The sequence below is a fragment of the Pseudomyrmex gracilis genome, unplaced genomic scaffold, assembly GCF_002006095.1.
Source record: "Pseudomyrmex gracilis isolate BER0280 unplaced genomic scaffold, ASM200609v1 scaffold_28, whole genome shotgun sequence".
NCBI lineage: Eukaryota > Metazoa > Arthropoda > Insecta > Hymenoptera > Formicidae > Pseudomyrmex > Pseudomyrmex gracilis.
In genome coordinates, this window is record NW_018020612.1 from 369,226 (window position 1) to 387,423 (window position 18,198).

General features: G+C 35.7%; 3 protein-coding genes across 7 annotated transcripts in view; 2 read left to right on the forward strand and 1 right to left on the reverse strand.

The window, feature by feature from the left end:
- The window catches only part of LOC109852382 (WD repeat-containing protein on Y chromosome), an 11,479-nt gene extending 6,042 nt beyond the window's left edge, over window positions 1-5,437 (forward strand). Inside the window, exons 5-19 of one of the 2 annotated variants that reach the window (XM_020423495.1) lie at window positions 143-255; window positions 490-601; window positions 689-825; window positions 1,121-1,315; window positions 1,432-1,636; window positions 1,718-1,923; window positions 2,015-2,215; window positions 2,304-2,548; window positions 2,746-3,003; window positions 3,075-3,155; window positions 3,247-3,506; window positions 3,608-3,848; window positions 3,912-4,086; window positions 4,153-4,353; window positions 4,547-5,437. In XM_020423495.1, the coding sequence (XP_020279084.1) occupies window positions 143-255; window positions 490-601; window positions 689-825; window positions 1,121-1,315; window positions 1,432-1,636; window positions 1,718-1,923; window positions 2,015-2,215; window positions 2,304-2,548; window positions 2,746-3,003; window positions 3,075-3,155; window positions 3,247-3,506; window positions 3,608-3,848; window positions 3,912-4,086; window positions 4,153-4,353; window positions 4,547-4,651 (2,735 nt within the window). In that variant the 3' untranslated portion in view covers window positions 4,652-5,437. Of the gene's footprint in view, window positions 1-142; window positions 256-489; window positions 602-688; window positions 826-1,120; window positions 1,316-1,431; window positions 1,637-1,717; window positions 1,924-2,014; window positions 2,216-2,303; window positions 2,549-2,745; window positions 3,004-3,074; window positions 3,156-3,246; window positions 3,507-3,607; window positions 3,849-3,911; window positions 4,087-4,152; window positions 4,354-4,546 lie in introns of those variants that run through there. The other variant, XM_020423496.1, reaches the window with a different exon arrangement.
- Window positions 5,438-5,541: 104 nt separating this feature from the next.
- LOC109852338 (inner centromere protein) lies at window positions 5,542-9,186 on the reverse strand. Of its 2 annotated transcripts, none has more exons than XM_020423410.1 (7): window positions 8,605-9,186; window positions 7,374-8,390; window positions 6,997-7,158; window positions 6,720-6,907; window positions 6,246-6,636; window positions 5,917-6,037; window positions 5,542-5,830 (listed from the first exon to the last, which is right to left on the reverse strand). In XM_020423410.1, the coding sequence occupies exons 1-7, from the start codon at window positions 9,049-9,051 to the stop codon at window positions 5,634-5,636; spliced, it is 2,523 nt and encodes an 840-aa protein (XP_020278999.1). In that variant the 5' UTR covers window positions 9,052-9,186; the 3' UTR covers window positions 5,542-5,633. The 2 variants fall into 2 exon arrangements, with proteins under 2 accessions (XP_020278999.1, XP_020278998.1); XM_020423409.1 differs by having other exon boundaries at window positions 5,917-6,040.
- Window positions 9,187-9,453: 267 nt separating this feature from the next.
- Window positions 9,454-18,024, forward strand: LOC109852343 (lisH domain and HEAT repeat-containing protein KIAA1468 homolog). Of its 3 annotated transcripts, XM_020423418.1 has the most exons (16): window positions 9,454-9,772; window positions 9,953-10,150; window positions 10,377-10,535; window positions 10,625-10,995; window positions 11,091-11,204; window positions 11,337-11,581; window positions 11,764-12,074; window positions 12,227-12,513; window positions 12,604-12,931; window positions 13,298-13,451; window positions 13,603-13,726; window positions 13,863-14,133; window positions 14,233-14,368; window positions 14,678-14,877; window positions 15,026-15,284; window positions 15,501-18,024. In XM_020423418.1, the coding sequence occupies exons 1-16, from the start codon at window positions 9,721-9,723 to the stop codon at window positions 15,649-15,651; spliced, it is 3,360 nt and encodes a 1,119-aa protein (XP_020279007.1). In that variant the 5' UTR covers window positions 9,454-9,720; the 3' UTR covers window positions 15,652-18,024. The 3 variants fall into 3 exon arrangements, with proteins under 3 accessions (XP_020279007.1, XP_020279009.1, XP_020279008.1); XM_020423419.1 differs by lacking the exon at window positions 9,454-9,772 and having other exon boundaries at window positions 10,047-10,150; window positions 10,381-10,535; XM_020423420.1 differs by lacking the exons at window positions 15,026-15,284; window positions 15,501-18,024 and having other exon boundaries at window positions 14,233-14,395; window positions 14,678-14,758.
- Window positions 18,025-18,198: the final 174 nt, after the last annotated feature.

Genomic DNA, 18,198 nt, shown 5'->3' on the forward strand with positions numbered 1-18,198 from the left:
AACTATTTTAAAAAATCCATTGATATCATAACTATAAATAAAAAAATACTCTACTTATTTATTTTCACTTGTTTTTCTGTAATATTTATTTAAATATAAAGGCACACTAATCGGGACAGGCACACTAATAGGGACAGTTACCCTAGTCTGAGATCGGAAATGTTGGAAATACCGTTGACTGATTTGCCAAAAATGTTAAGAACGCGTCATCGCACACCTGTATGCAGAATTACGTTCTGTCCGGAAGTTTTACCGGTATGCGTGTAATTTAACATTTTGATGCAAACTAATCAGTTATTTTTATGAGCTGAGAAAAATTCGTTTTTACATAAAGTGACATAAAGATTTTTCCGTCGTTCCGGGACATTTAACTTTTGATAAATAAAAATAAAACTGCAGAGAACAAAAGCTATTACATTTCTACGCGTACTTTATATTACCGCATGTATACATGGTTTGCCTGTGTGTATATTCTACTGATTCTCGTAGGACAGAAGTACTAGTTTTCGTAGAGGTTGTTATTTGACTGTTAGCCAAGACGGTATGATTAATTATTGGACGTTAGATCTCGAGTACGAGCGCACCGTGTATTCCAAGAATCGTTAGTATCTTCAGCATTTTCTCTTTCTCTCTTTCTCGTTCTTCAATTAATATATACTTTTTTCTGTATCTTCAATTCTTTCTATAGCGTACTTAAAAGTGGTGTCCACTTTTATAACTGATATGATCGTGCTGCCGGATGTACAAGTGGTGTGCACAAGTTCGACAGAATATGATTTGAGATTTTACGACACTGCGGCAAAAAAGTTCGATCTTCGTATATTGGTCGGTGTGATAATGTTAACTCTTATAAACAGCCGTTTACACTCTTGTAACTTTCATAAACATTTATTAGTGGTTACACAACGTTTTAATCGAGTAATTAGAGTTTTTAATTTGAACCTCACGTAGAAAGAACAAGAAACATAACAAACACAAACGTAACACCACGAATGTTTAGCAAAAAATCATATTTTCTAATTAAATTAATTAAAATTCGTAAAAATTACCAAAAATATCACGTATCAACATCAGTGCGTTGATTCTTTGATCTTTACTTTTAATAATTTTGTTTTTGTAGATATCCAGTTTAGAACACGCGGTCGTTTGTATGCACTATTACTTCAGCACAGACACGAATGAACCCTCGTACATTGTTCTGGGTGATACAAACGGATCTGTTATAATTATGGCATTTCAATCCGCAGAGAGAGGACCTTTTAATCAGCATCCGGCACATGATACAATCACTCTTCGTTACGACGATCTTATTAAAGTATATATAAAGATTGTGTCATATTACAAAACATATATATGTCAAATATATGTAAATATATATAAATTTTATTTTTATATTACGGAAAATCTTTGTTGAAAAATTCTTATAAATAGGGAAAGTTGCAAGGATTAAACGTGTTGGAGTTCAAGAACATACATTCGAAGTGGACAAACCAGGTGGCTTATTACGGAAGCCTGCGAACTTTCGTATCGTGTAGCCGATGCGATGATCGTTCTCTGTGCGTCTTCAACGTGACGGGCGTGACGCAATACACGTTTCAAGTTCTCATGGGGATATCTTGCTTCACGGTTTGCGAAGGTTTCTTCCTCTTAATAATTGTCTATCAATAAGAGTTAATAATTTTTTTTTTTTTTTTGTTTAATATAATCGCTCTTTCAGAGAGTTGTACACTGGTAACGGGCGGAATAGATAGCGTAGTCCGCGTTTGGAATCCGTTCGTTCCCGGAAAAGCGAACGCCATTCTTCAAGGACATCGTTCTCCTATTTGCGCGCTTGTTATAATAGACGCCGGCAAGCGTGTTTACTCATTGTCAAAAGACAGGTGTATAAAGGTGTGGGATGTCCCGACCCATACCTGCATTCAGGTTCGACAAGTTACTCTTGCGTGTGTCAATCTTTTCTTAATTATTCTACTATTATTTTAAAAAATATATGTAACAAAAAATGTCAAAGCAGACGTACAATCGGTTGCCACGCGAGCTGACCGAATACGCTCCGATGAGCGTAGTGTTCAACACGCTGACTCGCACGATGATCATTGCCAGTATGATGATCGCTATTCTCATTTGCGAACACGTGATTAACGAAGAGACTTCGGACGGCTACACGCACATAAAGGGCGTCAGTTGTGTTCTTTACAATCAGCTTTATCGAGTGGTGATTTCTCATCCATTCTCATTCTTAAATCGCAAATCGTTGTAATGATAACTCGATCAATGAAACGGTAAGTTCTTTATCGTCTCAGATCGTTAGCACCGGAATGGATTCCTGCATCATCGTCTGGAATCCTTGGATTGGACGTCGGATACGTCTGATATCAAACGCTCACAGTATCATGCAATGGGGACAGCTCGTTGATATCGAAATTACGGCGGCTTGTTTCGACAACTCGGAGCAATTTTTAGTGACCGGCGCCAGAGACGGATCGCTGAAAATATGGAACTTCAATACCGGCGTTTGCATGAGATCTATGACGGTCGATCATTCGCGGTACACATCAGTAAAATAACATCAGAGATCTTTTATTAACAGATGTTTTCGATATTCAATTAAATTGCGTGAAAAGAATTATTTATATAAATGCTTTCTTTTCTAACAATTTTATTATAAAACAATACAAATACACTGTTACAAAGTTAAAAATCTTGATAAAATGTAATATTTAATAATCTTTTATTATTACATAGCGAAATAACAAGTGTCGTGTGGCACGAAAATCGAATTCTGTGTTGCGGTTGGAATAAACGCGTCACTGAATTGGTGGCTTTCGAGTCCGACACTTGCAAAAAAGAGTGGACGACCAATCACACCGATGACATTTTGTGCTCGGCTGCGATATTTCCTCATCTGCTAGCCACCGGGACATATAATGGGGAACTGATTCTGTGGAAACTTGAAACGGGTCAGCCGTTTAGAAAGTACCAAGTGATTGATAGTGGCGGAAGGTGACGTCAGTTTGATATTGTTATTAATCGACACGACGAACATGCGAAATGAAAATTAATCGTTTTAACAGATATGCTTTGACGAATACAACAAATGCGCAAATGATCAAAAAATCAAACGAGATCGACAAATCCACCGATCAGCACATTAAGTAATTATAGTAATTAGAAAAGTTTCTCTTTCATAATATTGATATATGTTTATATTATATTGAAATGTGAGAAATGTGTCTCGTGAAACAGAGAATTGACTCCGTGTGTTCACCAAGAATCGGCGTTGAATATCATTCGTGTGATCGCAGTGCGCGCAATGATCTTTCTATCCGCGCGAGAAACGAGACCGGACGTCGGTACGTTGGTGATAGCACTCGATTCCGGTTTGGTGCAAATGTGGACGCATCATCCCGAGGCGGGATTCCTAGGAGCCTTTTCGGTCATCCACACCGTGCGCGATTGCGCCACGTCCTTAGCTACTGATCCTGAAAATCAGTTTCTCGTAACGGGTACCAGAGACAATCAAAACTAACTTAACTAAAACTTCTTTAAACTTCATTTGCAGAGCTAAAACCGTATCTGATTTTTTCCTTTCTTTTGAACTTTCTAGGCCACAGCATCGGATACATAAAAATCTGGCTTCTCTCTAATTACATGTTGCCAAATCCGCCGAAAGTGTGCATGCCGTTACTCAGACTGAAGTTTCCGTTTTTGTGGAAGGACACAATAAACGGAAGAGCAAAAAGAGCGGTACGAGATCAGACGCTGCCGGTTTTACTATCGTCCGTGCGCGGTCATACGCAGGGAATCACTTCTCTTCAAATCATTTCCAGCGCGGAGATAATAGTCAGGTGCAATAACACCGTTTTACAGAATTATTTTTAATATTGATTGTTTTTGCATGAAAATAACAGTGCTAGCGCGGATCGCACGGTACGTTTGTGGAGTTTAAACGGTCGTTACATATCGACATTGGGAACGTTCAGAGATTGGGTGCCGATCTTACCCACTGTGCCGGTACAGAAATATTTTGAGAACTATAGACTACCAGCAGACATTAAGGAACGCGCTAGTTTTACCACTTTAAAGGTATTGAGACATTTACACGAGAATGCGAGATGTACATTTTTATACTTTTTATAACAATATAAAAAGGTACTTTGTGGCGGCAAGAGACAAGTGGAAATAGAAATCAAAGAGAAAGAGATAGATATTCCGAAAGAAATCCTTGAAGAAAAACGACATTTGCTATATGGAAAGCAAGTAGACAAATCGGTACTTGAAAATTATTATGAATTACAAGTACCTAGCAAAACGTATCAAGAATATCTAAAATTGGATACTTCATTGCCATATGTGAGTTTGTTTTGTTACACGTACACACATAGTTCAATTTATATAAAATTTTCTTTTATTATATATGTATATATATATCATGTGTATATTTTCTTTTATTATATATATATATATATGTATATTATGTGTGTATATTTTATTACATATTTATTATATGAAGAAATTTTATTTATGACACAATTTATATTTGCAGATACCGATTTATACACATTTATCAACATACGCTTTGAAATCCGTAAAAACGTCAAAAACTTTGTTCAGGCAAAAAATGAAACTCGCGCAGACATTTTTAAATTAAAAGTATTTTATACATTTACGAAAGGTATATTATACATGACAAGTTCGTTTGTTCGAAAACTTATAATATGTATATACTTTCAGTAAAAAAATTGTATTCTCTCAGAAGTAGCAACGAATGCCCTGCGTTTGACCGCAATGGACAGAACTGGATAAGCCTCTATAAAATTGAATCTGCATCATTAAGTGCACTCTTCCGCAATTAAAATTTACAAAATATTATTTGTTGTATCAATATGTATTTTATACAATGAGAATTGATCAAATGCAATTAAAATACGCAAGTTAGTAATTCATTCAAGAATGTTCTCTACGTATAATTATTTACTAACTGAAGTCCGGGATACACGATGCATTTTTTCATGTGAGATCGCGTGCGAGCAATATCACAACGATTTGATACCTTCGATTTAAAGAGCAATAAATCGCAATTGGCTGATTCCGATTGCTCACGTCGCAATCTGGCACAAAAACAAGCATATCGTATGCAGCAAGCTTAAATCGTTATCATCTACTTACATTACACATGCTCCAATGTCTTTTCGAACAAATATAAAAATTAAGAAATGTATAGACAGTCATGAGAGCTGTTCGCTGGATGTGTGCGAAAATATGCGTGTGTATATATATATATATATATATATATGTATATACAGACCCCGTATATCCCCTAACTAATTTTAAAATATTGCGAAAAAAGTTAGGAGGGTATACGGGGTCTCATATATGAGATGCAAATATAACATTCTATATTTAAGAATTGAAATCTTAATTCAAAAACTCACGTGAAGATTTACACGTGAACACGTGTGTATATATATATATATACATGTATACACGCATATTTTTGTACATCCAGCGAACGGCTCTTACGACCGTCTATACATTTCTTAGTTTAGAAACTTCGGAGCCTAAAAGATTTTTTATTAAAATATAAAAATGACTATATAAATAAGTAAACAAAACATTGTAACGCGTTAAGTCTATTCTATCCTTTCCATCATGGAGATACGTGGAGGTGTTTTCCAGATTGCACTTGATGTGCGCTTCAATCGACTTCTGTCTATACCGTGGAACATTTCAGACAAATCCGGCGTGCATTTGCGAGTGTCGAAGAACTTGAAGACCAAGTCTTGCGGGATGTCCTGTTGCATCACAAGTTGCTTCTTGCGAACATGTGCTATAAATTTAAAAAATTTACATGCGTTTTTCCTCTTTTATATATTCCCCATTCTAACGCTGATGTAAAGTGGAGGAACCACGTACCCTGTGCCCAATGCGGTACTTCATACTTCGGCTTGTTCTCATCGTCCGAATCGTCATCGTCAGGTTCGCTATCTAATTTATAAGTTTTTACACTTTCTTCAGCTTTAGTAGCTTGTTGTTTCTGCTGCAAAAATTAAGATGCGATTAAATCAAAGAATACAGTTAGGCGGAAGATAGCTCGGTGGATCGGTATTGCGGTATAGTAACGCTGGATCGGTCGCGATACTAAATCCCAAAACTCGCTGTCTCAGCCCTTTGAGAACTCAAAGCCATGTGTTAAGACTGTAGATCTCAAATTCGAATAGTTTTTTGACGTAAAAAAAACTTACCTTAGCCGCTTGAGCCGCAAGCATCAGATTTTTCTGTCGTAGCGTTTCGGCGGCTGCTTGTTGTTGAGCTCTCAGTTCCGCTTCCCTGCGTTTTTCAGCTTCTTGCTCGCGACGTCTCTGTTCGGCGAGTAAACGTTCAGTTTCCTCTTGTTCCTGGAGCCGTTGCAATCTCTGCTGCTCCTCTATCTTGCGACGTTCCTCTTTCTCATGCGCTCGTTGCAATTGGACGAGACGCTTTCTCTCAATTTCCTCGCGTTGCTTTTCTTGCAACATCAAGGCTAGTTTAGCCTTCTCTTCTTTTTCCCTCTCCGCCTTTTGTCGTTTTTCCAATTCTTGTTTTTCCTTAGCTTCCCGCGCCAATTTATTTTTCAATTCTTTCTGCTCTCTCCTCCTGCGCGTAAACGCATACACGAGATTTTAAGTTCGAGAGTTAGGCATATCGTCTTGCGCGCTACAAAAGCGCTTTTTACCTACCTCTTCTTCTCTTCCGCCATTTGTCTCAGAGCTTCGTCTCTCTTCTTTCTCGCATCATCTTCACTTCGTTTCTTCTTCTCTTCGTCCAATTGTTCCACAGAATTCGTTTTACTCACGCTTTTCGGTTGAATAAAAGATTCCACGCTTGTAATAATATTCGCGCGCGAGGCCGTCAAAGGTTTCGGATACTAAAATTAAAAAGTACACACACAGTATTTCTATGGACGATGAATTTTTCTCTCGGAGAAAATAAAATTGTAAAATTGTTTGATCTCACATTTAAATTTTGGGTGTTCATAGGAGTGTGAATGCGATTTACAGAAGATGGCATAGGCAACTTCGTTTTGGGTAAAGGTGTTTTTTGCTGCTGCTGTGTTTGCTTAACACCTATTTTATCATTCAAAAGTAACTTGTTGAGTCGTACGGGCATTTCTTTATTCTGAAAAAAAATTTGTTTTTTTGTTTAATAAAATATATCTATGCAAGGAGCAATAAGAGAAATAATTGCCACGTTACGCGTCGCGAGTTTTTTCTTCTACAAGATTGCAAATAACATTGTCAAGAAAAAATGTGTATAGAGAAAGTGCGATAAAAATTGTTAATAAGAAACGTGTTAAATTATGTCTTTTAATTAATTATAACTAATATACTTACTTCTTTCGATTCTTCATTATCTTTCTTTTGTTTTGCTAATGAAATCCTTTTGGCTTTTGCAATCGATTTACGAGCTAGTATTTGTGCGACATTCTTTTCTGTGTTCTTCACTTCTGTCTCAGTGGCGGCAGCGATCATTGCACGAGTTTTTGTTCTTGTTATTCTGGTTGGAGCATCAACAGCAACCGGATTCGTAGGACTATTCATTACCGCTTGCTCAAACGCTTTAACTCGCTTCTTTACAGATTCTTCCGCGTAAGGACTAAATAATGCATTCAATTTGTATCCAGTTTTACTTCCTTTTGCATTTACGGCCGCAATCTTCGTTTGTATTGGTGTATTAGGGATTTCGTCCTCACTAGACATTGATGTGGCACATTTTATTTTTTTCTTATATTCCTGCTTCTTTTTCTTCATCTCGGGCGATGATTCATCGTCTGTTATCAGTCCATTATAATTATCGACATATTTCGTAGAGGTTCTCTTTTCTTTCGAATTTGTGCTGTTTCTTTTGTTTGACCGGTTCTTAAGTACAACCGTCTCGTTTAATCTTCTCTCTTTCTCGTGCGAAATACGCTCCAGCACCACTGTGGCGTTCATCACTTTGTCACACTTGCTAAGACTAAGTTTTAGAGTTGAATTCATAATTGGAATAGGTTTTCCAATGGCATCCTCATACACAGATGTTTCAAATGTATCCGAAGTTGGCGCAACAATCTCGTCGTTAATTTTATTCATTTCTTCATCCTGAGGAGTTTTAGAATGTGATCTGAGAATACGTTGTGGCAATGCAAAAGAGTCCTTTTTCTTTTCAGCAATAATATCTTCTTCATTTTCAGCATCTTTAGTCTTTTCAACAACCCTAGAAACTTGTTCAGATTTTTTCTTGGTTTTTCTCCTTGTAGATTCTTTTGTTTCTGTATTTTCTATTTTGCTATACTTGGCACTTCTGTTATTTTCATCATCATCAGAACCAGATGATGACTTCTTCCTCTTAACCCGAGTTTCTCTCTTTCCCTAATAACATAAAATAACAAACTATAAAATACATAAAGATATACAAAAATATATAAATGCATATATTTCTATCTTGATTTCTGAATGTGTTTTTTTATAAACTTTTAAGAATTTAAATTTCTTTTTTGTATTATTTTACTTAGTCCTTTATGATTACTAGTTCACTTAATATTACAAAAACTATATTAGAGAAAATAATCCTTATTACACTTACTTTTACAGAGGAATTGTTATTTTCACTGTTCGGCTGTCTATATAGCGATGTATTTTGAACCAAGGATTGTTTATAGATTTTTTCTGCTGCTTTTTTAGACGCTCGTCTTTTTGCTCTACCGCCTGCTGTCTGGTTCTGATCTTGTTCCTCTCCATTGGCTGATTGAAAGCTATTCCTGCTACTTCTTTGCGAAGTAGTCTCGAAGATCTCATTCTCCGGTATAGTCTCAATACGTTGGACTGCTTTTTTTCGCAGTAGCTTCGGCGTCTTGGGGATGAACGGCCCGGATGACGATTGTGACAGCTGGGCGGACAGTTCCCGAAAATAGGTAAGACTACTGTCGAAGCTTTCTTCGAGCCGCTTCGACAATTCTACACGGCGATTGTAGATGTTCACTACATCTTTTACGATAATATCTCGAATCTCGTTCTTTGATTTGATGTTCATGATGAAAACACGGTACCGAAACGTTTCTTGAACATGGACGAGAATGCGATTTAATTGTATGCCTGCTGATTTTTTGGCGGGATCAGCAGGACGAATAGAGAACTCGCGTTTCGCCAAAAGAAGCTTAACGACTTTCTGTTTGATTTGAATTTGAAGAGCGCAGCGACATCTGCACCCGCCTTCGAAGGCAAGTGCGTTCGTAATCGAGTTCAAACTGAACCTTGAGAATGTTCATACAATTTGTTTTTAAGGTCCGATCACAATCCTTAGAAATCAGTTCGAGAATTCGAACAAAAGATTGGTTGGATTAATGGAATTCTTTACATGCGATTGGTCAATTCTCTCTGTTGAGAATTATCTCGGATCGATTTCGAGCAATTGTAAACACAAATTGTGGACAAGTTTCATAATACGTATCCAATCGCATTGGTCGATTTATCGAATTTTTGTGAAGAAAGAGATTTCTCACAGATAAACTTTCCTATCTAGTATTTGTATATTAAAAAACGCAATCTCGCGCTGCAGATGACTTTTTCTCTCTTTCTCTCTCTTGCTTCTTGATTTATTCTGTAAATAACAGTTTTTGATATATGTGCGTTTAATAATTACAATCTGATGACGTTTTATGTGAAGATGTCATTTCTCAGGAGTAATTGAGTGCGTTAAATTATGGCAAGTTTTGTTGAGGAAATAAAGGAGCCACTGTCCATGAATAACAAAGGTAACCTCTTACCCCGTTTGCCATGTGTTTTTGTATGAAATTGCTCTGACAGTTGCTTAATTATCAATAATGTTACCCACAAATTGAACCGTGAAAAACTGATGTTACGCAAAATAATTTGCAACTTTCATGCAACACAACTTCGCGAATACATCGTTATTGTATTTACTGTTATGTCAGGATATGTGGTTCCAAGGACATTGATATCCTATGAGGAGATAGCTTCGAAACTTCTCAATGAGAAGTTTTTCTTAACCGCACTGGAATTGCATGCTGAATTATGTGAAGCAGGCAAGGAATTGCCTATTCTCAGAGAGTTTTTTGCAAATCCCAACAATTTTGAAAATTCTAGCAAGCCAGAACCATGTATACCAATGCGTATGTATCTTATTAGTAATAAATTTCTTAGTTCTTTTATTTATCATAAAAAATAATTTTATTTGGAGAATAATTTAAGAGTATATATTTTATATCTTTAGGAAAGTTTTGCTTGAGTTTTGCTCTTTTCCTGAAAAGATATTTTATTAATTAACAAAAATTCTTATAATTGTTATTTGATAACAATGTATAGTAATATAAATATAAATAAAAACCATTTATGTAGCCAGATCTTCTAGTCAGGCAACTTTAGATTCTTTGGACATGACTCGATATTCAGAGGATGGAGCTGGCGTTGATGAAAGAGTAGCGATTTTAGAATTTGAATTGCGTAAAGCTAGAGAAAATATTTCTGCACTACGCGCTAATTTAACTGTAGTAACAGGTACAAGTTTCTTTTTGTTTTGATAACTACTTTTTTTGTGTAGTATCTTGGGAAGATTTCTGATAATAATATACTGATATTAATACTAGAATTGGAAGGCACATTGAAGGTACCAGATAAAAATTCCGAGAAGAATCCGGTTACCGAACTTCCTATCAAACCATATGAAAAACGAGCACTGAATTTCCTTATCAATGAATATTTGTTGACAAGATCGTACAAGCTCACTTCAATTACCTTTAGTGATGAGTGCGAAGATCAGGACTTCGAGGATTGGCAAGATGTGGGATTAAATATCCCCAAGCCTGTGGAATTGTTGCAAATGTATCGGGAATATATGAGAGCGAGCGGACATGACAAACCACCATCTATTAGTGTCGCTGTACAAACTGTTGAGAAATCTGAGGTTGAAGTCGAGATCGAGGAAGTTGAGGAACAAAACGACAAATTCCAAGAAATGGTTTGTTATTTTCACTGTATATAAAATTTCAGAAGAGAGTTGTGTATGTTTTTGAGCCTCTATATAACGTTTTTAAAAATCCGTATTCTTTACAGACAGAACAGATAGAAAGTTTACAACAACAAATCACAATGCTGGAACAAGAAAAAACTGCCATGCAGGAAATTATTTCAGCCAGTAAGGAGAATGTTGTAGAAAATCCAATCAAGGTAAGTAAATTAATTATTTTTAGTGTTGTTTTCTCTTAAAATCAATTTTATAATAATAATATTAAAATACTGTCGTTTTAATTAACAATTTTATTACAGCATATTATTAATAAGAGTGTTTTGTTTACACAGTCAGGTAGCTGCGGAACAATTCGTACCATCAATTCTAGTTCTACTACTCCTGATAAGTTTGAGTTACTTGAATCGCTACCAAGAGACATGTCGACCACTACTCAGGAGCCGGAAGAAGATGATAGCGCTTCTGCAGTAGTTAGTTTAGATGAAACAGATCCAGGGGACAAAGAATGGACAAGATTACAATTACCTCGAGTAAATATAACGGAGAGATCTTCTGTTTTACCAACTGTCTCCTCCAGGTTATTATACACACATATTTAAATTGTTATATTTGTTCGTATTGATATTTTTATTAAAGGTCGAGTTAAATCAGAAGATGACGTAAATCAAAATAATCAAAGAAATTATTGACTAATTTTTATTATTTCCAAAGGTTTTTTTTCAAGCATCTAAAATCTTATATATTTAATAAATATTATAGATACTTACCAACAAAGTTTAAGTCAGAAATAGCGACGCACTGTTTGCCGAATGTTTCGGGATCGATGATATCCTCGGTGGAAGAGCCCTTAAAACGGGGAGTCACGCGAGACACGATAGTCGAGATTCTGACAAATATTTTGCCACGAATAGTGCCTAATGTTATTCTCAATAAGCGGGAAGAAATTATTCCTTTGATTCTCAGTGCAATCCACTTGCATTCAAATTCTAATGAAAGAGAGAAGTTGCTGCAGCTGTTGTTTAACTTGAAGAAGAGGCCACAAGAAGATGAACGGCAAATAATATTAGCGGGTTGGTGTTCATTCACTATAATAATTTAATGATTTAAAAATGTACAGATCTAGATTTTGCAAGAACGTATATTTTTAGTTATACGTATTATATATTTTGATGTGATAACATGTATAATTCAGAAACGAATAGAAAGTTACCATTTTTGTCAGGTTTGATTATGATGGCAAAGCTTGCGGAGGAATCACTGGAAGGCGAAGAAATTCTGACGATCTGTTGGGAACAGAGTCAACACAAGTATCCCGAGAGAAGATTGCTAGCTGTCGAATGTTGCTCTGTTTTAGCGTCCTGCACGTCAGCTTCTATTAGAAATTCTTTGATGCTGTCGATGCTGCAGCAAATGCTACTAGAAGATAAAGATCCTGTTGTTCGAGTTAGCGTTGTGAGAAGTCTTGCGTTGTTAATTGCTTTAATGGACGATCCAGACAAATATTTTCAAGTAACATTTTATTTTTCTTTTGCATTTCTTTTTTTATCGCATTCTTTCATAATTGTAATATATTTTTGTTTATATTTATTTATGATGCAGTGCGAGGAGTTGGCGTTAACAGCACTCCACGATACTTCGCCGGTAGTTGTCGATACGGCATCGACAGTGTTGTTGCCAGTTTTAGCACAATGGGCGTTATCCTTGAAGAGGCTGCACTTGAACTTGCTGCCGCGCATAATCCTAAAAGTAAAGAACCAGTTGAAACCGATGCATTCTCAAACTTCGCCAAATAAAGACTATATCGATGGAGAGAAATTAGTTCCATCGATCGGTATCTTACAAAGTCTCCTGCCCTATACGATCTTATGTGTCGCCGATGTCGATCCGGTGCGATCTTCTGTCAAGGATGGAATATCATCGGACTTGTGTGAGTTATTAAAGGGAGTAGATAACAAGTAATAATATATCTTTAAGTTATTACAAGAAGTAAATAGTACTTAGTGAGTTAAAGATCGAAAGAGAGCGAAAATCGTAAGATTACATAATTAAGAAATTCAAGTATTCGAAGATTTGAAAGATGAAAAAAATCAAAAACAGCTTGTAAGTTGTATGTGGGATCTTTCTGAGCGCAAAATATTTAAAATTCAAATATGATAAATTAAAAAAAATTGTTTTATTTCAAAATTTTAAGGTTCAAAAATCCTTGAAGATTTTTGATTAAAATTTTTATAAAGCTCATAAAGCTCGCACAAAAACAAAGACACAAAAGTTTTCTAGAAACTTTGTGGTGCAGCCGAGGAATTTCTGGCCTTGTGTCACTCTAATATCACCGATCCGAGAATATTCTACGAAGGCTCCGTCGACGTCGGTGTTCTCCTCAATACCTTCTTCTACAAATCTTGGGAAGATGTATCTTGGCCGGAATTAAACTGGTTTACGAAAAAATTGTAAATATAATATTGATTTCATTAAATTAAAATAAAAAATAATATACGTAAATTTTTCTAATCAGAATATTAAATGCAAATGTCTAAATAAATTTGATATTGTATCAAACTTTTATTTCAAGATATTTTCAGATTGGTTTTTTTCTTACAGAGTATTTGATATCTTGGACATGGTGAAGTCCGTGGATGCAACGCACGAAAATGTCTTAAGAACGCTTCTTATGTACATTCAGTCATTATGCATAGGTTTCGGAAGATATATTACAAAAACTAGGGTAAATATAAACGATTTTACGATATTTTAAAAATTCTTCAGTATTTTTAATTTTGCTTTTTAGATTCTTGTCTTTTTGAGTTGTTCACACACGACAATATTAAGATTTTATACATTAAATACATTCTATTTTACAGATACAGACGGTGTTTTTCCCGGAAATCTCGGAACTCGAGGAACAATTGACAACAATATCGACAGATAAAAAAAATATGAGCCTTGCATTAATACCGAGTTATCTGGTGATTTTGAGCACTCTGGATTCCACGGAGCTAACGAACTATTTCAGACAATTTCTCGTGGTTCTATCCATGAGCGGCACTAGTATATCTTGGCTGCAAATCGCCGCGAGTATTTTGTGCGCTCGTGAACAGATGCAAGAATGTGTCCTCGCTAGTTTGTGGGACGGTTTGTGTTGCATCCTATTATTATATGTTTATTACGATTAAAATTATATTTGTGCGTATTACAATGAGCAAAGTTAAATTATCTCTTTTGTTTTCATAGGCGTGGTGCATCAGAGATCTATTGTAAGATGTTCAACAGCAACGCTATTCGGTTCTGCTATCGCGTACGTCTCAGATCGGCTGACAAGTGCCAAGATCGTGCCAGCTATCGTAACGCTTGCCAGCGATCCCGAAGTGTGAGAGATCCTTCCCTATTTATGCATGCATGTATCCGAATCTTAGATCTTATTTAGTTTTGCATGTCTTTTTTAAACTGTCGTGCCAACTCAAACATTCTTCTAATCGATGAAAAAATTTTCTGTCTTACATACATCTATCTTCATATTCTCTGCTTATATATAACTGCGCTCATAAAGAGATTGTGTACAGAGATACGTACAAAAGAAAGACTTAAGTCGTAATATTTATTAACTACAAAAATAAGATAATTTTCTCTGCAATATTTATATTTCTTATTGTTGCGATAACAAAATAATTATTTTCAGTGGTGTGCGTTGCGCAGCAATTTCCTCGTTAGGCCGCATAATAACGGAATGTAAAGTGAAAGAGGCACGCGATAAAGCACGATTAACACTCGAAACGATCGCGAAAGATCCTCAAGAATTTTCTCAAGCCCTGGCAACTTCATTAGTATCCACTTTTGCATTTATCGCTCCAACATGTCCGCAAAATTATATAGAAGACAGTAAGTTAATTTTTGTGATACTGTTTTTTTTTTATTTTCAATGATAATCTCATCGAGAAAAAAGTTATATACTTAATCGTTTCTTACGTACGTACTTGTTATGTTGATATTATTTACAATCGGTGTAATGAGTTATTCTTAATTGCAGTAATAGCAACACAATTGTCAACAATTGCTTCGTTCGCGCTTCAACAGAATCGTAAGATCGAATTAGCGAATGCACTGGTGGAGGCGTACTCCGTGTTAGTCTACTGTCCCTTAAGTAGCCAATGCGTATCCGGAGTAGTGCTGCCGGGACTGCGGCATCTCGAAACGTTAGTGAATCAATGTTTGCCCCAGCAGAAGGATTCAGTGCGTTCGCTACTTAGAGAAGCCGAGTCCAGGCAAGATTTGAAACCAATAGAAAGGTATTGCACACAAATAATTGTCATAAACATTCTGTCATTATCTGTCTATATAAAAAATTATATCATAAATAACATGTATTCTGTACATATATAACTTTTTCTATATCTAGTTTATGTATATATTATATATCTATTTTCTATATCTACATATGTTCTATTCTATCGTATAAATAAGAAAAAACGTTCAATCTTCGTAAATATAAATTTTCACTTAAGGACACTCTCGACGAGTTCTGGGCTCTCCCTGTCGATGGCGACAGTGAACGTCGGTCAGGGAGTCGAGGACATGCGCCAGAGGATGAGCAAGATTTTTCAACAAAAAACTGGTGGATCCCCCAGCATGCCGAGTATTTTCCGCAAGAAATGAATCTCTTTGTATGTCTCTCACAAGAAAATTGAGCATTAAAAATTTGTCGTGTTTCACTGACTCCTTATATAACAAACAAGCAAAAACACTCGTGAGAGCAATTACACCAAGGTTGTTGTTAGAAGCGTAAGTGTATAATGTTGTTTTAACAGATGTTAACTTATTTTTTTATTGCGCTAGATGTAAGCAACACACACGCGTGTAAATTTATTTTGTTTAAATATCAGCGATGCAAAAAAAAAAACAATTTACAAGTGAAGAATATGAACTTTTTTTTACATGTTTTGTAAAACTTGGATATCCATATGGTTAGTCTTACATTTGCAATGTCTGCAACATCTTCCCCGCTCACCTTTCCGACGATCCCCGCCTACTCACTTATATATTAAAAAGGAAACATTCAAGATGAGAAAAGGTAGTTAACAGTAATTAATGTTTAATTTCGAAATCTGTCACTTTACATAGTAATAAACAAACGTCATAGATCATATCGTATATCATATTATATATATATATATGTATATATATATATATATATCGCATATCATCATATATATATAATACACAAGTGTTTTTTTCCTCGTAGATAGTTTACAAAATCAGACTTTCTAGGAATACACATCCTGTTTTCGTCCTGTTCTTGCTCGGTTCTGTTTTCATTTTTCTTTTTATATAATCACAGCTTATCCTGATGCGTCAACGAAACGTCGCTATTGTATCTTTATTTTTTTCGCTCACGGTTTGATAATTCAACATAAATTGTGTTTCAGAGAAAATTCACTAAGACGCACTCAATCCCGATGGACAGGCGCGAAATCCAATCGAAGATACGCGCGACGCGTCTTTTTTATATTTCTAACTTTCACGCGGTGCAAGTTTTGAATTCTCTCATGATCATTTGTGTGTGACGCCGATTATCAAAATTTTTGAGGATTATCTAAAAAGATCCCATCTCAGGACCAGGTAAATAAGCAACCTGGAAGGATCTGAAAGCTCAGTCTACTAGGACTAAAAAACTGATCAGCGTGGATCTATAAAAATCACATAAATAGCACACAATTAGCCGTAATGCGCTTAAATTAACGGGCAAAGTATTTTTTGTAAGTTCTCTAATTCTTTTCGTTTTGTTTCTTTTTCTTAAAATTCATTTACAAACGCATTTTATAAATCACGCAGTACGTTATACTTCGTTTTCTTTTGCACCATCTACACTGTTCTCTTTTCTCTCTCTCTCTCTCTCTCCCTCTCTCTCTTTATCTCGCGATTATTTATAATATTATAAACCCTTCAGTATATTTTTCGTTGACCATCTACAATTACACCGCGCTTTTTTGTTTTCAACGCGCACGAATATAATACCGAAAAGCAACAAAACGAGACGCGTTATACAATTTGTACGGAAGTAGAGAAATGAGTGAACAAAAAAAAAACCGAAAAAAAACCCGTGTTAATACAAAAAAAGAACTTGAACGAGGTCGTTTGATAAATCGTTTGCGTGTGTATGACAAGGCGCGCGATTACGCAAATCGCTATTTTTTTCTTTTTCTCGCGACACGAGAGTTACAAGTCGCAATTACGAGGATCACGAATCGTAGATCGCGAATTATTTTACGCACACATACATCAACGTATGTATATAATAATTAATTCTTAGCCTATCCCCCGTGTGTGTGGTAGTATACATATACGTATATAATATATATACATTGAATATTTTTTTTTTTTTTTTTACTACAATCGTTGGAGAGTGGCGGCGAAGCGAAACCGCGTCCGGAAGAGAACCACGCGCGGTTCACCAAAAAAAATATATGTATATATGTATAGATCTGTATATCGCCTCGTATATTATATTATTAATGAAACGCGCTTGTAGGACTCGCCTAAAGCACCACGTGTGCGAATTGAAACACCACCCCAATCTGGCGCTTCCGGTTCGTCGACGATCGACGATCGACGATCGATCACTCATTGGCATTCCCGTCGTTGACATCCGTTACTTTTATTCGGATGTACAGCATGCTTTATCGGAAACTGCCAACTGGGATTAACATATACATACTTTTTAACTCTTTCGCAACAGGCAGAAACATCACACGTAGTGAATTGCAAAGTATCACGCGACACGCGTGACAAAAGACGTTTCCGGTATTTGAATCTTTGCGAATTCCGGAAATTTGATTTTCGTTTGACAAAATTGCCTGATACTTTTTTCGACTGTGTTATATATGTTGCTTTTGTTCGATTAGAACGTTTTGAACTTCTTTAGCAAACTTCAATTCCACTTCTTTATAACTTTGAATATTCAACACATTGTACCACAGCGATATATAACATGTTTATCTTTTTTTCCTAGGTGACTTTTACGTTTCCTAGCTTTTTTTTTTATCATTCGTGATTATGTGTCTTTAGAGTTTTTTAATTCTCAGATAAATTGAAGGTCTCCAACATTTGTATTTATATATTTATATATATATAAGCATAGAAATTATATACACAAAACTCCAAAAATATATTAATCGATCTGAGAATTCTCAAAACATCCAACGA

Bases quoted from the DNA above. Each gene is read 5' to 3' on its own strand.
- LOC109852343 (XM_020423418.1), top strand. From the start codon at position 9,721: ATGGCAAGTTTTGTTGAGGAAATAAAGGAGCCACTGTCCATGAATAAC. The intron at 9,773-9,952 runs GTAACCTCTTAC...CTGTTATGTCAG, and splicing joins ACTGTCCATGAATAACAAAG to GATATGTGGTTCCAAGGACA. The intron at 12,932-13,297 runs GTGAGTTATTAA...TTTGTGGTGCAG, and splicing joins TGGAATATCATCGGACTTGT to CCGAGGAATTTCTGGCCTTG.
- LOC109852338 (XM_020423409.1), bottom strand. From the start codon at position 9,051: ATGAACATCAAATCAAAGAACGAGATTCGAGATATTATCGTAAAAGAT. The intron at 8,391-8,604 runs GTAAGTGTAATA...TTATGTTATTAG, and splicing joins ATAACAATTCCTCTGTAAAA to GGAAAGAGAGAAACTCGGGT. The intron at 5,831-5,916 runs GTACGTGGTTCC...TTAAATTTATAG, and splicing joins AGTACCGCATTGGGCACAGG to CACATGTTCGCAAGAAGCAA.